The sequence below is a fragment of the Hylobates moloch genome, unplaced genomic scaffold, assembly GCF_009828535.3.
Source record: "Hylobates moloch isolate HMO894 unplaced genomic scaffold, HMol_V3 SCAFFOLD_9, whole genome shotgun sequence".
In the NCBI taxonomy this organism is placed as follows: domain Eukaryota; kingdom Metazoa; phylum Chordata; class Mammalia; order Primates; family Hylobatidae; genus Hylobates; species Hylobates moloch.
Window position 1 is genome coordinate 67078539 of NW_026652284.1, and position 19693 is coordinate 67098231.

General features: G+C 34.1%; 1 protein-coding gene across 8 annotated transcripts in view; it reads left to right on the forward strand.

Moving 5' to 3' along the window:
- Nucleotides 1-19693, forward strand: part of CNBD1 (cyclic nucleotide binding domain containing 1) — a 757023-nt gene that overhangs the window by 11922 nt on the left and 725408 nt on the right. For 7 of the 8 annotated variants that reach the window (XM_058444198.1, XM_058444197.1, XM_058444199.1 and 4 more), the window contains exon 2: nucleotides 6267-6336. The exons of the other annotated variant lie outside the window; for it this stretch is intronic. In XM_058444198.1, coding sequence (XP_058300181.1) covers nucleotides 6267-6336 — 70 coding nt within the window. The remainder of the gene's footprint in view (nucleotides 1-6266; nucleotides 6337-19693) is intronic. 8 annotated transcript variants of the gene reach the window in all.

The window sequence follows — 19693 nt, forward strand, 5'->3', positions numbered from 1 at the left end:
AATCAGGCAAGAGAAGGAAATAAAGGGTATTCAAATAGTAAGAGAAGAAAACTATCCCTATTTGCAGATGACATGATTCTATATCTAGAAAACCCTATTGTCTCAATCCCAAAGCTTCTCAAGCTTATAAGCAAAGTCTCAGGATACAGAATCAGTGTGCAAAAATTGCTAGCATTCCTGTACACCAACAACAGGCAAGCAGAGAGCCAAATCATGAGCGAATTCCCATTCACAATTGCCACAGAAAGAATAAAATACCTAGGAATACAGCTAACAAGGGAGGTGAAAGATCTCTACAAGGAGAACTATAAACAACTGCTCAAATAAATCAGAAATGACACAAACAAATGGAAAACCATTCCATGCTCATGGATAGGAAGGATCAATATCATTAAAATGGCCATCTGCCCAAAGCAATTGATAGATTCAATGCTATTGCCATTAAACTGCCATTCACATTCTTCACAGAATTAGAAGAAACTGTTTTAAAATTCTTGTAGTATCAAAAAAGAGCCTCAATAGCCAGGCAATCTTAAGCAAAAAGAAAAAAGCTGGAGCCATCATGCTACATGACTTCAAACTATACTGCAGGGCTACAGTAACCAAAACATCATGGTACCAGTACAAGAACAGACACATAGACAAATGGAACAGAGTAGTGAACCCCAAAATAAATCCACACATCTATAACTATCTGATCTATAACAAGCCTGACAAAAATAGGTAATGAGAAAAAGATTCCCTATTCAATAAATGGTACTGGGAAAACTGGCTAGCTATAAGCAGAAAATTAAAACTGGACCCCTTTTTTTAACACCGTATTCAATAATTAACTTAGTATGGATTAAAGATTTAAATGTAAAACTCCAAACTATAAAAACCCTGTAAGACAACCTAGGCAATACCATTCAGAGACATGGGCAAAGATTTCATGATGAAGATGCCAAAAGCAATTGCAACAAAAGCAAAATTGACAAATGAGATCTAATTAAACTAGAGTTTCTTCACAGCAAAAGAAACTGTCAGCACAGTAAACACAAAGCCTACATAATGGGAGAAAAATTTTGCAAACTATGCATCTGACAAAGGTCTAATATCTAGCATCTATAAGGAACTTAAACAAATTTACAAGAAAAAAAACAACCGCATTAAAAAGTGGGCAAAGGACATGAGCAGACATTTCTCAAAAGAAGACATAAATGTGGCCAACAATCATGGAAAAAAGCTCAACATCACTGGTCATTAGAGAAATGCAAATCAAACCACTGAGACACCATCTCACACCAGTCAGAATAGCTGTTATTAAAAAGTAAAAAAATAGGCCGGGCGCGGCGGCTCACGCTTGTAATCCCAGCACTTTGGGAGGCCAAGGCGGGCGGATCACGAGGTCAGGAGATCAAGACCACCGTGAAACCCCGTCTCTACTAAAAATACAAAAAATTAGCTGGGCGTGGTGGCGGGCGCCTGTAGTCCCAGCTACTCGGAGAGGCTGAGGCAGGAGAATGGCGTGAACCCGGGAGGCGGAGCTTGCAGTTAGCCGAGATTGCGCCACTGCACTCCAGCCTGGGCGACAGAGCAAGACTCCGTCTCAAAAAAATAAAAAAAAAGTAAAAAAATAACAGATGCTGGTGAGGTTGTGGAGAAAAAAGAACACTTACACCCTGTTGGTGGGACTGTACATCAGTTCAACCATTGTGGAAGACAGTGTGGCAATTCCTCAAAGACCTAAAGACAGAAATACCACTGAACCCAGCAATCCCATTATTTGGGTATATACCCAAATGAATATAAATCATTGTATTATAAAGACACATGCACATATATGTTCACTGCAGCACCTTTCACAATAGCAAAGACATGGACTCAATCTAAATGCCCATCAGTGATAGACTGGGTAAAGAAAATGTGGTACATAAATACCATGGAATACTATGCAGCCATAAAAAAGAATAAGATTATGTCCTTTGCAGGGACATGGATGGAGCTCAAGGCCATCATCCTTAGCAAACAAACTCAGGAACAGAACACCAAATACCACATGTTCTCACTTGTAAGTGGGAGCTAAGAGATGAGAACACATGGACACATAGAGGGGAACAACATACACTGAGGCTTACTGGAGGGTGGAAGGTGGGAGGAAGGATAGGATCAGAAAAAATAACTAATGGATACTAGGCTTAATACCTGGGTGATGAAATAATGCATATAACAAACCACCATGACACCCGTTTACCTATATAACAAACCTGCACACCCTGCATGTTCCCTGGAACTTAAAAGTTAAAAAAAATAGATTGGTGACAAAGTTATTTTAAGTGGTAGGGATTTTCTTAATCCAGACAAAATTCAGGAGAGGATCATGTTTTATATGGCAAAATAAACATGGGAGAAATTTTGAGTGAAGTTTTGGTTATCTTGAGTTTGATTTTCCTGGGCAACATTCACGTGAATATTAGTGGAGCACTGGTTAGAGATCTGGGTTGGAGAGTTGGATTTGAGAATCTTAAGATCAGTGTGATCATTGAAGACATGAATGCAGATAAGATTATGCAAAAAGAGGATCTAAGCTGAGAAGAGAAGACAAGGGTAATGAGAATGGATTCTTGGCCAACATCAATGCTTAACAGAAGAAGATAGCATTCAATGGAGCAGTCTAATAAGGGGAAAGCAAGAAAGGAGAGAATGGTGTCACAAAAACCTAGTAAGAAGAAACTTCAGTGTCAAACATCACACAGGGCGTAGTAAGATGAAGACTGAAAAGAGGTTATTTGACTAGAATCTACAAGGTCTCTGATGATCTTAATGAAAAAAATTTCAAAAAATAATGAAGATTAATTATAGTAGATGGAAGAGTAAATTTGGGTTGGGGAAATAGAAAAGATAAACGTAGATTATTTTTTCCAAAAATGCTGGGTATAAAGAGAAGTTATTTTGATAATTTGTTGTAAAACATTGCCCCTTTCCCTTTTGTATGTTCCCCACCACTCCCCCACTGCCCCCATTTTCACTTCTCAGGTAATACAGTTCTATTTTAACATCTTAACCCACCCAGTCAATGAACAGGGACAATCTAGGCCCACTTGGGAATTGTCCCTGTCAGTGTGCCAGCGTTTATTAATAGAAGACTTTGACTGGGCATTATTCTTTTGCCTCTGAAGGTTTATTTAGTCACCCTTTTTGGGTGCCTTATGCCTATCTAATATTATATTATTTAAAGAAAAATTACCTTTGAGATTTTAGAAAACAAAAACTAGTTGAAAAATGGATAGATACACTATGAACCATTAACATAGGTATGTTTAGTGACCTCACTAGATAGGTTTAGACTTATTTTAAAACATACTCCTCCCTGTAATTAAATCACTAATTCAAGTAGATAGGAAGACTTAGTCATGCTTATTGTCTCTGAAGGATCCTTTTCTTTATTTTCTCCCATCCAGCTTCTTGTTCAGTACTTCAGTCCTATGCTAGAATTCACCTTCTACTTATTATTGTATAAGGGTTGCTATTCTTAATACAAAAAGTTTGTTGCCAGTATTTCTGTTGCTATGGCTGCTGCTGAACTGCTTCTTTGTGCTCTAAAAATCATATTAAGCAAGGTTCCATTTATCATTGGATTATTAGAATATGTACTCTAAGTACTTTGAAGCCATTTTATGCTGTGTTTTCCAGCTAACTCTGCTCTGACATTGCTGCAGGATCATTGTGATATTTTTTTCTAGGGCTACGCTGTCCATCTCTTTCTTGCCTCCTAGCCACTCAGATAAGCCTGGTCTCTGAGTAAATCGTGGCTATGTATTCTAAGGCTTCACTTATTCTATTGCTTCCTCTTAGCTTTTTGCAAAGGGTATTTATATACCTCTTAAAGGAAAGCTTGTTGGGGAAAAATAGTTTAGTTATATGTAACACAAAAACCATTTCTAACTTCCATCACATGCATACTTAATTTACTATATGCACACATATGAAGATATATCTACCTTAATCATTAACACATATAAATGATCATCAATATAACATTCAGACAAAACATTGGAATTTAATTGTTCTATTCCAATAATATACAGTGGACCTTATATCAATAAAGATAATTGGTTTTTTAATTGCACAATGGGTTCCTAGTTAAAGATTAATTTTCTAACCCCTTTCCAGCCCTCTTTCAAATATACTGTAGTCTAAACCCTTGATTTTAACCCTATTATAGGGTTAAGTCTTTTCTGCTTCTGTCAAAAGCCAGGCTAAGGCAAATTCATCAGGAAAAACAAGACTGGAAAACAAATGTAAACTTTATGCTCTTTGAACCTCTTTAAACTTTATCCCTGTATTAAATTTGATCATAAGAAAAGCTCAACATCTGGTCTTTACAAAGTTACAATTTCATGTTGAAACCTTTGGCTTTTTTTCTTTTTAATGAAACTGCTTTCAAAGGCGAGATCCATTATGTTGCTCAACACCCTCCACAGAAAGAGCCTTGCAACAAATACCTCTCAGAACTGAGGATCAGCAAAGAGATGTTTTGATGAATTAAAGTGTTCTTCTACTAGGCTGTGAGTGCTATCTAGACCATTCTAGTTTTGAGTTTACTTGGCTATTACAAGCCTACTATGAAGCCTTGACCTCTACTGCTATAGCTTTTCTCAGGCAATGTTAATGTTAGATAAAAAGCAAAGTAGTAGTTTAATCTTTCTATTCTTTGCTAGCAATTCTTAATCTTATTTTCTCTGTTCTATAATTCTTATTTTTTGTCACCAGCTTTAAATGAAGAATAAAGAATATTTACTTTTTTAAAGCCTCCCTTTTTTGGTCAGAATTCCTCGAACCTTGACCTTTTCCCAAATCTCTGTGGCACCATCCCCCCTTCCTGTCCATATCATTCATCAGAGCTATTACTGACACTCTTCTTGAACACCATTAGAAAAATAGGCTAAATGAATACCTCATAGAAGTTCCTTCCTAATCTATGTATATAAAAATCTATGATTAAGATTTTATATATCAGAAATATTACTAGACTAAAAGGTAGTTTAGATTTATCTAAGCTGACAGCTTGGTTCATTTAAAATAAATTATTCCATATGATGCTAAAACACAATTTGGTAATTTTTTTGTTTCTTAAGGCTTACCTGAGCAATGTGGGTAAGAAAATGCCTAAATCATGTAATCAGTATTTCCAAGTTTATTATATGATTTATATGGATAGCAATCAGTTGTCTGCTTAAGTTTCCCTTATTTCAATTTCTTATTTAGAAAAGCAGTATTTGTTATTGGTGATTAATAACCAATTTGTTATTGGTGATTAATCTAAAGGATCACAAAATTTTTACACCAAGTCAAATTTAATGATTCAGAAAACTAAAAGTAAAACAGATAAATTTGGATGTCAAATTCCAGTTCTTCATAATTAGAATGTGGTCAGTGAATGCATTTTTTAACGTTTGAGAAATACATTAAACCACTGATTTTCTCAATAACTTTTCACTAAAGAAAGGAGTAATATGCCTAAGTGAGTATTTATTATTGCTTTTTTTTTTACAACAGTTCTAATAGCACTCATTCTTCTGCAGTAAGCAGAAGGCCATCACTGTAAAGATGCTATAATATGCAATACTCTATCTTCCTTTCCATCTAATTTGAAGGATGTCTGCCCATTCTGGCACTGAAGAAGAATGACAATTAGTTTGCTTTTTAGCTATGATTACTATCTTTCTGCTCTTAAAGACTCCTTTATGATTTTCTTACACTTGATCTTTAGAAGGAATTGCAAACTGAATCCAGACACTGGAAGGTGCTCTGAAGAGGGGGAACAAAAGATGGGGACCTGCATAGAATTGAATAGGCCGACATAGGTAGGATTGAATCGAAGGGCAAGAGTGAAAGTGAGAGACCAAATTAAGAAAACTCTTACTCAAATTGTCATGTCTGAAGTTCTGGAACCAGTTCATCTTCTAACAGTATTGGATAGGGATTCTGCATGGCTTGCTTTAAGAGAAGTGACATTGTATGAACACAGACAAACTTCAGCATTTACTGGAAATAAAAAAAAAATGCCAGACCAGAATTGACATCAATAAAAAACATTAAATTCTTTCCTCACTTTAATCACCCTATGCAGTTCTACTTGTGTATTAAACAAAGACTGTTAATACCTCACTTCCATAGTCACTGAATTCTTTCACTATGATGAATGTTTGCAATTAAACTCTATTTACACACTTGCTTAATAAGATTATGGAAAATTACTCAAATTTTTAATTGATTTTTTTCAGACTTGAAAAAGTCTAAGCACATTAATTATGGCCAGTTGAATGCATTATGCCACATTAGAGGACAGCACAGGTAAGCTATTCATGCATTTCTTTTTCTGTCATTCAAATGAATATGAGTATTTTTGTTTTAGGGATAAAGTATAGTAATAAACCATTGCTGGCTCTCACAGGTACCTGATTTATCACACAGATAAAACAGTTGAAAACCTGGGGGTTATTTCTTCAGATTGAAGAGGCAGAATATATATGTCACATCTTAAGGAAACAATTTAGTGTGAAACAAACATAACTCATGTCTAGCTGGCCCTTTATAGTACTTAAAAAGCAGTCATAAGGGGAAAAAGCCTTAAGTGGTCGAAAACACACATACTGAGTGAAATAAGTACCTGAGCAGTGAATAGGGAATGCCTCGTTGAAATATACTGGAAACAGAGAACCAGGAAATATCACTGTTTCTTCTATTAGAATAAAGGCAGTAGGTTGGTATATTATCCTGGGATTTTTTATTGAAGATAAAATAAAAAATTAATAACCAAGGGGGGATGATATCACTTTGGATTTCTAAATTTTTGAAGGCAAATTTTCCATCCTAGTAGACTACAAGCTCCATGAAGGCAGATTTATTTTATTTATTTTAGTGCTTCCTACTCCTTGACATTTTGCATAGAGTTCAATGTTTTGCACTGGATTTTATTTTGATGTTCAGTAAAAATAAGTATGTTCTGATGATTCAGAAAAATGTACAAGAATTTTCTGTGTTGATTATAAATAAATTAGGATAGATACGGATTTATAGTTTTTTTTAGTATTGTCTGGAGAGTGGATTATTTTTAAATATTACTTTTAATGGAGAAGTCTTAATTATATACATTTCTGTGATAAAATATGTTTTTGTATACGTATACAATGTGGAATAATTAAATCAAGATGATTAACATGTCCATGACTTCTCTTACTTTTTTGTGATGAGACATTTGAAATTTGCTCTTCTGGCTATTATATAAACAATACGTTATATTAACTATAGTCACTCTGTTGTGCAATAGGTCTTAAAATCTTTTTATTCCTGTATAATTGAATCTTTATACCCTTTCATCAACATCTCCACATTCCTCCCCAGCAACCTAGCTCCTAGTAACCACCATTCTACTCTCTGCTTCCACGACTTTCATGTTTTCAGATTCCAACTCTATTTGAGATCATATGGTATATGTCTTTCGGTGCCTGCTCTATCTTACTTAGCATAATGTCCTTGATGTTATTCATGTTGTTGCAGAAGAATTTCCTTCTTTTTAAGATTGAACAGTATTCCACTGTGCATAAGTACCACATTTTTTTAGCCGTTTATTCATTGATGGACATTTAGGTTGATTTCACATTTTGGCTATTGTGAACAGTGCTGCAATAAACATGGGAATGCAGATATCTCTTCAACATATTGATTTCAGTTTCTTTGGATACATACCCAGAAGTGAGATTCCTGCATCATATGTTAATTCTATTTTTAGTCTTTCTGAGAAAACTCCATACTGTTTTCCGTAATGGCTGAACTATTTTACATTCCCACTAACAGTTTACCTGTATGAGGGTTCCTTTCAGTTCAGGTCCTCATCAGTACTTACCTTTCTTTTTGATAACAGCCATTCTAACAGATATGAGGTAATATCTCACTGTGGCTTTAGTTTTCATTTCCCTATTGATTAGTGCTATTGAGCATTTGTTATTTTTTTTTTCATGAATACATCGGCTATACATATGTCTTCTTTGGTAAAGTAGGTGTTCAAAAACTCTGTCCATTTTTAATTGTTTTCTATTTCCCTTGCTACTGAGTTGTTTGAGTTCCTTGTGTATTTGGATATTAATTCCTTATTTAATATATAGTTTGCAAATATTTTCTCCCATTCTGTAGGTTGTGTCTTCACTTCGTTGATTGTTTCCTTGGTTGTGCAGAAGCTTTTAGTTTGATGTAATCTCATTTGATTGTTTTTGTTTTTGTTGCCTGTGCTTTCAGGTCATACTCAAAAAATCTTTGCTTAGACCAATGTCATGGAGCTTTTCCCCTATGTTTTATCCTAGCAGTTCTATGTTTAAGTTTTAGCTCTTTTGTATTTAATCATTTTGAGTTTATTTTTGTATATGTTGAGAGATAAGGGTCTAATTTCATTCTTCTGCTGTGGATATCCAGTTTTTTAAAGCACCACTTATTAGAGAGACTGTCCTTTTTCCATTGTTATGTTCTTGGCAATTTTGTCAAAAATCAATTTATTATAACTGTGTGTGTTTATTTCTGGGTTTTCTATCCTGTTCCATTGATCAATATGTCTGTTTTTATGCCAGCATCATACTCTTTTGATTATACTAGCTTTATAATATATTTTGAGTTCAGGGAGTGAGATGCCTTTGGCTTTGCTCTTTTTGCTCAAGACTCTTTTGGCTGTTTGGGGTCTTTAGTGGTTCCATGCAAATTTTAGAATTGTTTTTCTATTATTGTGAAGATGACATTGGAATTGTGATACAATTTGCCTTGAATCTGTAGATCACTTTTGGTAGTATGGACATTTTAACAATATTAATTCTTCTAATCAGTGAACACGGATATCCTTCTATTTGTGTTTTCAATTTCTTTCATTAGTGTTTCAGTATACAGATCTTTAAACTTTTTTGGTTAAATTCACACCTAAGTAGTCTATTTTTGTTGTTGCTATAGTAAATAGAATTATTTTTCTAGGTTTTTTTGGGTGGTTTGTTTATAGAAGCATGACTAATTTTTGTACGTTGATTTTGTATATCCTGCAACTTTACTGAATTTATTTGTTCTAATAGCTTTTGGTGGAGTCTCTGGGCTTTTATACTTACAAGATTCATATTGTCTGCAAATAGAGAGTTTCCCTGCTTCCTTCCCTATTGAGCTGTATTTTTTTTCTTTATTTTGCCTAATTGCTCTGGCTAAAACTTTCAATACTGTGTTGAAAAGAAGTAGTGAAAGTGGGCATACTTGTCTTGTTCTTGATCTTAGATGAAAAATTTTCAACTTTTCACCTTTGAGTATAGTGTTAACTGGAAGCTTATCATATATGGCCTTTATTGTGTTTAGGTACATTCCTTCTGTTGAGGGTTTTTATTATAAAAAAGGTCAAATACTTATAAAAACTATAACCCATGAACAGTTGAATACTTATAAAAACTATCACCCATGAACAGCTTTTAGCCCAAAGTCCATTTATAAATTAACTGTCAAGCATTCAGAATTTTCCAAAGACACAATATTATAGAATCATAGAATTGTAGAACAGGAAGTCAACTCAGTCATCTAGTGGAAACTCTTTAACCTAAATATGATTGTTAATCATTGTTACTTAAAACAAAAGAGCTAACTGACAAAGTCATAGAGTACCCAATTTTCCCTCATTTGCTCAAAATATATCTGAAATGTTATGCTTTTATAATAAAGAAGAAAATAACATTTTAAGATTTATAGTAATTAATGAAAAAATTAAAAATTGAGTAATTGTTTCTCATTGTTTCAGTACATTTAATTAGAAAAGTATTAAGAGTTTGATAGAGACAATTATAATGATTTTAAGGAGGTTCCTGGAAGACCCTTTACAGTATATTCATTATTAATTTTTGTTTCAAAATATCTTACTTTCCTTTTTCTTCTCTTTTTTCACTCACAGGATGTCGGTGAGAACCTTTCTTTTTCTTAATGAGAATGTTTTGATAATTCTGTTGGCTTTCCAGACATAATTAGACATGTATTTTTATCTTAAGAAATAAAGAAATGAAGAGATAGGGGACTTTTATTTTTATGAATATAAAGTTTGGAAGAGAAAGGAAAGGGAGGAGAGCTTTAAAAAGATGGTTTATGTACACATAAAAGAAATGATCTGAGCTTTGAGCCATTAAACATTGCTTTGCCTGGAATGAAGCCATTTTTTATTTTGAGGTTTCCTCTGATGACCACTAGCTGGCACTCTCAATCCAGAACAGCCCTGTCTTTTGGGATGGCAGAAAATGTGGGCAGAGATAGGTGGGATCTTACATTTATTCAATAGGTTGTTAACAAGTTGGAGGCTTATAATTCAAGGCATACCTATTAATAATATTTTACCTAACGTGTAGCCAATTGTTTAGGCAGGGTTTTCTACCTAGGGCAGTACCTTCACTAGGGAGTATTTGAAATGTACACACATTTATAGTCATTACCATGACTAGAAGGAAGTGGGGATTTTAAACCTTTAGTAATGTGCAGTAAAATCTTGCACACTGTCCCAGCCAAAATGTCAATAGTCCTCCTTCTCCCATCCTCCCTTCCCCTTAAGGAACACTGGTCTAGACGATATTATCTTAAACTTACTCAAATTAGACGAGTTGCTATAGATAATTGCTAAGATTTCATTAACCTTCAGATTTCCCTAGATCTTGATTTCAGAAACAAACTCATTCTTTCCTGAAAACTTGCTTTCTTTCTCTATTTCTATCCATATCACTACAGTTAGACTGTAAACTCCCGGAAAAAAAAAGCAACCTTATTGGTCTGGTGCACTTGAGAATTTTTATTGCTTATTTCAGTGCATGATACATAGCTGACATTCAAAAAATACTTGTGGAATGCTTGCATTTACCCAGTGATTAAAGCATGAAAATCTTGCAGGCATGTTTTGTTACCTTTTCTCTTTATTTCTCCATGTGTTATAATTAGATTCCACTGTTCCATTGCATCTCTACTGTTTATCACTCATGTTTTAATCTACTACTCCACTCTAGCTTTTATTACCTAAATCCAGGACTACCAAACTTATAAGTGGAATTACATTCTCAAATCTCTTCTCATCTTAATTCCACATTATGTACAAGTTAAATCTATTTAATTCATATATTTTAATAGATTAATTTTTGAATAATTTTGGCTTTACAAAAAAATTGAGTAGAAAGTATAATTTCCATATATACCTTGACCCCTCCTTCCTCGTTTCCCATATGATCAATATCTTGCAGAAGCATGGTATATGTGTTGCAATTTTTAGCCAATGTTGTTATTTACTATTAACTAAAGCCCATTTACATTAGGGATTACTGTTTGTATTGAACATTGCAGGGCTTTTGACAAGTATATAATGACGTGGAACAACCATTCCATGTAATGATGTGTGTTCAACATTACAGAATAGTTTTACTACTCTAAAAATCTTCTGCTCCATCTCTCTCCCTCCCTTCTCCCTATCCTCAACCCCTGACAACCACTGATTTTTTTCCTCTGTTTCCATAATTTTGTCTTTTTTAGAATGTCATATAGTTGGAATAATACTGTATATGTTATTTTCAGATTGCCTTCTGTCTTAGTCTGTTTTCTGTTGCTATAAAAGAATATCAGAGATTAGATAATTTATAAAGAAAACAAATTTATTTCTCACACTTCTGGAGGCTGGGAAGTCAAAGGGCATGAGACTCGCATCTGGCAAGGGTGATCATATGGTATAAGAGTGGAAGGCGAAAGCAAGCTTTTGAAAGATAGAGAAGATAGAGAAAGACACCAAGGACTAGACTTACTTTATATCAATCTCATGATAATTAACCTACTAATGTGATAATGGCATTAATTTATGAGTCATACCCTCATGACTCAATCACCTTTATTATGCCCCACCTTACAACAGTGTGGCCCTGGGGATTAAGTTTCAAAAGCATGAATTTTGGGGGGCACATTTAAACCACAGCAGCTTCCTTCACTAAACAATATGTATTTAAATTGTTTTCTCTCTCTGTGTGTGTGCATGGTGTGTGTGTGTGTGTGTGTGTGTGTGTGTGTGTGTGTGTGTATTTGGCTTGTAGCTCATTCCTTTTATTGCTGAATAATATTTATTCTATGGATATACCACAGTGTTTTTATCCATTCACTTATCGAAGCACATCTTGGTTGCTTTCAAGTTTTAGCAATTAGAAATAAAGCTGCTATGAACATTTATGTGCAGGTTTTTGTGTGAACATAGGTTTTTGGGAAAATACCAAGGAGCATGCTTGCTGAATCATATGATAAGCCTATGCTTAGCTTTATAAGAAGCTAGCAAACGGTTCCAACGTGGCTGTACCACTTTGTATTCCCACCCAAAATGAGTGAGTTTCTTTTGCTCCATAACCTCATCATCATTTGTGTTGTCAGTGTTTTGAAAATTAGGCATTCTAATAAATGTGTAGTGGTATCTTGTTGCTTTAGTTTGTAATTCCGTAATGACATATGATGTTTACCATCTTTTCATAAGCTAATTTCCACCTGTATGTCTTCTTGGATGAGGATCTGTTCAGATTCTGTCTGTTTTAAAATTGGTTTCTTTGTTTTCTTATTGTTGAGTTTTAAGAGTTCTTCGTAGATTTTGGATGCCAGGTATTTATCAAATATGTGTTTTGCAAATAGTTTCTACTATTTCTATGTCATTTCTATGTCTTCTTTGGAGAAATGTTTATTCATGTCTTTTGCACATTTTTCAATTGTGTTGTTTGGTTTTCTATTGAGTTGTATGAGTTCTTTATAAATTTTAAATATTAATCCCTTATCAGATATATTTTGGTTTACAAACATTTTTCCCTAGTATAGGCTACTATTGAGTTAATTTTTGTGTATGGCATAAGATAGGGGTACAATTTCATTCTTTTCCCATTTTAAAATTCACAAGGAAACATAAAGGACCCCAAATAGCAAAAACAATTCTGAGAAAGGAAAATAATGTGGGAGGCATTCTATTTCTAATTTTAATTATTTTTTAAAAATTATTTTTATGTATTGTTGTTAAATTGATATATAATAACTGTACGTGTTTGGGGGTACATGTGATACCCCCAATCTTTAACGAAGTACCAATGGCATTCTTCACAGAGTACCAACAGTACTTCGTTAAAGATTGCACTGAATCTGTATATTGGCTTGCATAATATGGCTGTTCTAACAATATTAACTTTTCCAATCCAGGGATATCTTTGGGGCAGTAGATACCTTTCTATTTATTTGTGTCATCTGAAATTTCATCACTGTTTTATAATTTTCAGTGTACAGATCTTTCACCTTCTTGGTTTAATTTATTACTAAGTTGGGTTTTTTTGATACTATCATAAAGAGGATTGCTTTCTTGATTCCTTTTTCATTTGTGTTGTTATTTTTGTATAAAAATACTACTAATTTTTTTATTGACTTTGTATCCTGTAAATTTACTGAATTCCTTTATTAGTTAAAAAATCATAATTATTAAAATTAAAAACTCAAGACCACTCTTTGCAGCTTCCTGTCAGCTACATTTGGCCATAAGACAGTGAGTGTTCTTGCCAACAGAATGGGAGAAGTAGTTGTAGAAATTCTGCAACATATGTTAATCACAAAAGAAGATTGATATCTAAATTATGTAAATAATTGCTACAAAGAACCCAATAAAAAAATGGGAAATTGCTATGAATAGGAAATCATCAAAAAGAAAATTAAAATGGCCAATAAATTCATGAAATACAAATTAAACAAGACACAAATTTCATCCATAAAATATCAGTTACTGTAAAAGTTTGATAACTTCAAGTCTTGGTAAGAATGTGGGAAAAGATCTGCTCTCATATGCTGCTGAAAAAGTGACAGATTTATAGAGAGAATCACCAGAACCAATTTCGTGGGCATGTGACTTATGCTCCAAAGGGCCTTATGCTCTACTGTCATCATCTTGAAATGCTTAGTAATTTTTGAACAAGGCGCTCACATTTTCATTTTGCACTGGGCCCCGCAAATTATATAGCTGGTCTTGAAACTCACCAAATCAGCCATGATGCAATGAAAAAACAAAAAGTACCTCAATATTTGAAATATTTGGGTGTTTAATACAGAAATCTAGTTACCAAAGAGTTAAAAAGATCCAAAAGAGGAGGGTGAGTTAATACAGATAAGTAACTGCACAAAGTGGCTACTACCCTAAGACGGGGGCCTTGAAAGAGCAGATATGGTATAGAGTATGAAAAGAGGCTGTGGGATTGTCTAGGAGGAGCCAACCAGACAGGCTAGAACTGCTAAGAAGGGACCAGAAAGCAGATAGTGAGTCTACCCAAGAATGGCTAAAGATAGTGGGTCTACCCAAGAATGCAGATAGTGAGTCTACCCAAGAATGGCTGAAGGCAGAGGAACACAGCCAATTCCAGAAATGTCACCAGAAACAGGAGAAAGAGAAAGCAAAAATATAATGTTTTCTTCCTCTTCTGATTTCTAATCTACTACCTGTGCCTTCTATTGGCAAAATCTAATAGGATAAGGCAGTTGGCAAGGAAGCCTATGAAGTGCAGTTTGCTAATTCCCAGACTCAACATTCCAGAACGGAGGATAGAGAGTGCATTATGTGTTTATAATTAACTATTACATGCCCAGTACCCTAAAAATACCTCTTAGTATTTTATTCCAGAGAAGCACCCACACATAAATAGGAAGGCATTTACAAGAGTGTTCACTGCAACATTTTTTGGAGATAGAAAAAAGTGAAACAACTTTAGTGTTCATCATTAGGGGAATAGTTAAATAAAGTATGGTATATTAATACCATGAAACAGTATGAAGAAGTTAAAAAAATGACATATCTATTTGTTCAAATATGGGCAGGTCTCTAAGTCATGTTGTGGATGGGAAAAAAGTAAGTTGCAGATAGATTTTACAATATGATATATTTTTTATATACAAAGACCATACACTTAAACATAAATCTATAAATATCTACTGGTTCACTGAAATGTATATAAAGACACAAAAAAGACTAAAAGAATATTCACTGATTTAATACGGGTTTTCTCTGAGGGTGGTGAAAAAGTTCAGTGTTAAGTGATGGTCAGAATAGTGGTAAAAATACAATTCAAAGTAACTTACATTATTTTCAACTTTACAAGAGATTTTTCTCTTGCATGTATACTCTTTGAATTACTAATTTAAAAAGAAATGAATACTCAAATTCAAGACTTACTATAAAGCTACAGCAATCAAGACAATGTGGTATTAGCAAAATGCAAATGGATCAATTAAACAGAATACAGAGCTCATGAATAGACCCACACAAATATGTCAACTGATCTTTAACAAAGGAGCCAGCCAATTCAATGGAGAAAGTATGGATTTTCAATAAATGATACTGAAACAACTGGATATCCATATCCAAAAAATATATATCTATGTGTCTAGACAGAGACCTTACATTATTCACAAAATTAACTCAAAATGGATCATAGACCTAAATTTAAAATGCAAAAGTATAAAACCATATAAGATAACAAAGGAAAAATCTAGGTAATGTTGGGTTTGGTGATGACTTCTTAGGTAATACACCAAAAGCATGACTGATGAAAGATAAAATGATTAGGCTGAACTTCCTTAAAATTTAAATCTTCTGCTCTGCTAAAGACACTGTTAGAAGAATAAAAAGGCAATGCAATTTACTTATGTAACAAACCTGCACGTGTACCCCTGAATCTGAAATAAAAGTAAAAAATAAAAAATTTGGTTTATATACCCAATGGAATACTATTCAGCCTTAAAGAATAATGAGATCTTGCCATTTTTTACAACATAGATGAACCCGGAGACCCTTATGTTAAGTTAAATAAGCCAGACACAGAAAGTAAAATACTGCATCATCCCACTTATATGTGAAATTTTAAAAAATGCAAATACAGAGATAGAGAACAGTGGTTACTAGGGGCAAGGGTGAAGGGAGGAAATACAGAGATGTAGGTCAGAGGATACAAGGTAGAATATATGTAGGATGAACAAGTGAAGAGATCTAATATACAATATGAAGATTATAGGTAACAACATTGCACTGTATTTGGGATTCATGCTAAATGAGTAGATTTTAGCTGTTCTTGCCACAAAAAAAAAAATGGGTAACTATATGAAATGATGGATATGTTAATTTGCTTCCCTATAGAATTCTTTTTATTATCTGTGTGTATTCTATAACATCATGTTGTACACTTAAATATATACAGTAAAAATAAAATTTAAAGATAATAAAAATATATGTAATTTTCAATTTGAGAATTTTCACTTAGTTCTTCAAGTTTGATTGGCTATTCCTGATAGTCTCTTGTTATTAATCATCATTGTGATTCCCTCCCTTATTTTCATAAAGATTTTTTATATAACTATATTTTATATCTAACAGAGTAATTTATAGGCTTAGGGATATAAATCTGATGTTGTTGCTGCTGACTTGCACTTATGGCAGCTTGTCTTTCCAGGTGATCTTTCTGTGAAAGATTTGCTTATTAACATGTAGTAGTAACATGTGGACTAAATTATGAAAAATTCTTCAACAGAGAATTTATATCTATCTCTTCCTAGAGTCAGTGTGCAACATCAAGCTAAGCTACTCCATTCTCCTTCAAGAGTCCTTCCACAAAGATGGCTGGGCTCCCCTCCTTGTTCCTCGGTCATGGCTCAATTCCTCCCACCCATGCTCCTTCATATCAGTGACTGCCTTCAGCACACCCTACCCCTCCTCTCTGCCCATTGCTCACATCTCAAGTATCCCCTCACTTTCCCGCCTCTTTTCTTGCAATGTGGTGGGCCTTGGAGACCTAGGTCACCTTTCATAAGACCAACAATGCACCAGAAATTTGTTATGCAGGATATGTGCAACAACAGGGCTCTTTAGAGAATCAAGACTGCCATGCTGCAAAAACCTTGAAGACTTTTTTTCTTTTTTTGCATTTTGGCATGTGTGCGTATAAGGTATGTTCTGAGGTATAAGGTATGTTCTTCTGAGGTATAAGATATGTTCTACACTACAGGAATATGAGTGCCAGATATTTCCTTTTTAATAGTTCTATTCTAATGATAAAAGTTTTTCCTGAGTCTGTGTCTAGGTACTTTTTAATAAAGAAATCTTTCTCATAACTAGATTTTTCTAGTTTTAATAGCACTTAACATGACAGGCACTGCATTTATATGTATTGCTACAGGAAGATTTGATTGTGATTCACATTCTTGTCTTTTTTTCCATTAAAAGTGAGGCTTCTAGCCCTGTGATTTTAATAAAATTTTAAAAACTGTCTGATATGTAGATGCTGTACATTCTGTACCTGGATTTACATTAACAGTGAACATTTTTACATGCCTAATATACTATAAACAGTGGGCCTGAAGTTTTACTTTTATTATTTCTAGCTACTATAACAATCCTAAAGATAAGAAGTCCTTTTCTAAAGATAAAAAAATAAATGAAAGGTTTAAATACTTCATATAAAGTTACAGGACTTCAGGTTTTTTTGTGTTGTTTTTTTTTTCTTTTGAGACGGAGTCTCGCTCTGTCGCCCAGGCTGGAGTGCAGTGGTGCAATCTCGGCTCACTACAAGCTCCGCCTCCTGGGTTCACGCCATTCTCCTGCCTCAGCCTCCCAAGTAGCTGGGACCACAGGCGCCCACCACCGCACCCGGCTGATTTTTTGTATTTTTAGGAGAGACGAGGTTTCACCGTGTTAGCCAGGATGGTCTCGATCTCCTGACCGCATGAGCCACTGAGCCCGGCCAGGACTTCAGTTTTATATGCAAATCAGATATTGATTCTTAAAGTAAGGAGAAGTTTAGTCAGTTATTTCAGGGGAAGTAAACTTTTATGACTGATCAATATCTCTCTAAGAGGTTTACATTCAATCTTGCGGTTAACTTTGTCAAACAGATCTTTAAATTTTCCTTCAGAACTTTATGAAAATGAAAAGTTTGAGATTAATCTTAGTGTTTAATTGCAATAGCATGTGGAACTTCTTTGAAAAAATATAATTTTGAAGGCATAAAGTCATTGGCTAATGAGCTTTGTCCGTGAATAAGGCTACAAACTCACATTTCCAAAAAATTTTTAAATAAGAACAGAAGAGACTGAATAGCGTGAAACTTTGTAGTGGCCTAATGTTAAATACACTGACATTTTTATGGAATGTTTGTTTTTCAACTCACTGTAATAAAAGGATGACATGCATTATGAAAATGTGTTTATATATGCAATATGCATATTGTATATATAAAATATAGAATCAGCTTAATTCATACCAAATTGTATCTGCTTCCTTTATCAGGATATCACTTATATTTCTTTTAATTTTCATCAAATACATGTGTAGATGATATAATATTTGTAAGACAAATTCAGGAGGAAACAATCTATAAGTGATTGAATATATTCAACTTTTATGACTTGCCGTAGTTAACTTAAAACAAAAAATATGAATTGCCCGAGGGCAAACGCATAGATATAATTAATCAGTAAGTATCTTATTAAAAGCTTATTATGTTTTCAGACCTGTGAGCAAAACTGAATGAGATGCAGAAGAAATACTGTATTAGGGTATTTCTGGCTGCTATGGATAAACACTAAATCTGGCGCATCCTTCTGCTTTCTCTTTCATATTCCACTGGGTAGAACTCAGCCATGAGAACACTGAGTAGACTAGCCTAGACCAGGGTTAGGGTGATCACTTAAAGCCTTTGGTAGTATTCCCTGACTGTATGACGTGTTACTTCCTGCCTTCTCTACTAGATTTTGCCTATGATGAGAAATGGAAGACCCTTAATGTCAGAGCAAGACAATTGGAATGTGTTCACTCATTTTTATACTTTATATAAGCGTAGGCAGGTAATTTAAACTTTATATGCATCATTTCCTTATCCATAAAATGACAAATACATTTCTAAATAATAATACATCCAAATCTAATATAGTCAGTGATTTTTTGTCTACCTTAAAGGCTTCTGTATGCTCCTCCAAACTTTATCTACTTTTTGGGCACGGAGTTAGACTACATTTACCAACCTCCCTTGTAGTTAGGGAGACTGCATTTATCTTCAAATATAGTCACATTGGGTGTTAGAGCTTTAATATATACCTTTTTGGGAGTTGGGGGGAGCCATACAATCCATAGCAGTTATTAACATTTAAAAATAAGTCATTTTTACATGAGAGTACAGATCTCTGACTTCTGTAGAAAACTACAGGATCTGAATACATTGAACTTCTATTAATACATGAGAAAAATGGTCTTAAGGGTGAGGTCACAAGTCCCTCCATGTGGACATGCTCTTTTCAGCTTACCACAGTTCCCACCTTATGACACTTGCTTGGATACGATAAGCATTTAATTTTATAATCCCTGTATTTAGAGAATCCTGAAAGTGTTCTAGAGTTCTGCTGTGTAAACCTATATATTTTGAATGTATTTCTCTTTCATCTGCTTGAGGAAGTTGGAGTTATTTTCTTATAGATGAGTTTATTGCAGGTAAGCTTCAATGAAGTAGCAACTTCTTTGTCCCTTGGTAGTATTTACTCATAGCCTGGTAAATCACAAAAAACATCTTCAAGACAGAATTGAAGGATCAGATAGGTATTTAGGTCCATGATCTACTCTCCAACTCTACCATAATGCTAAACA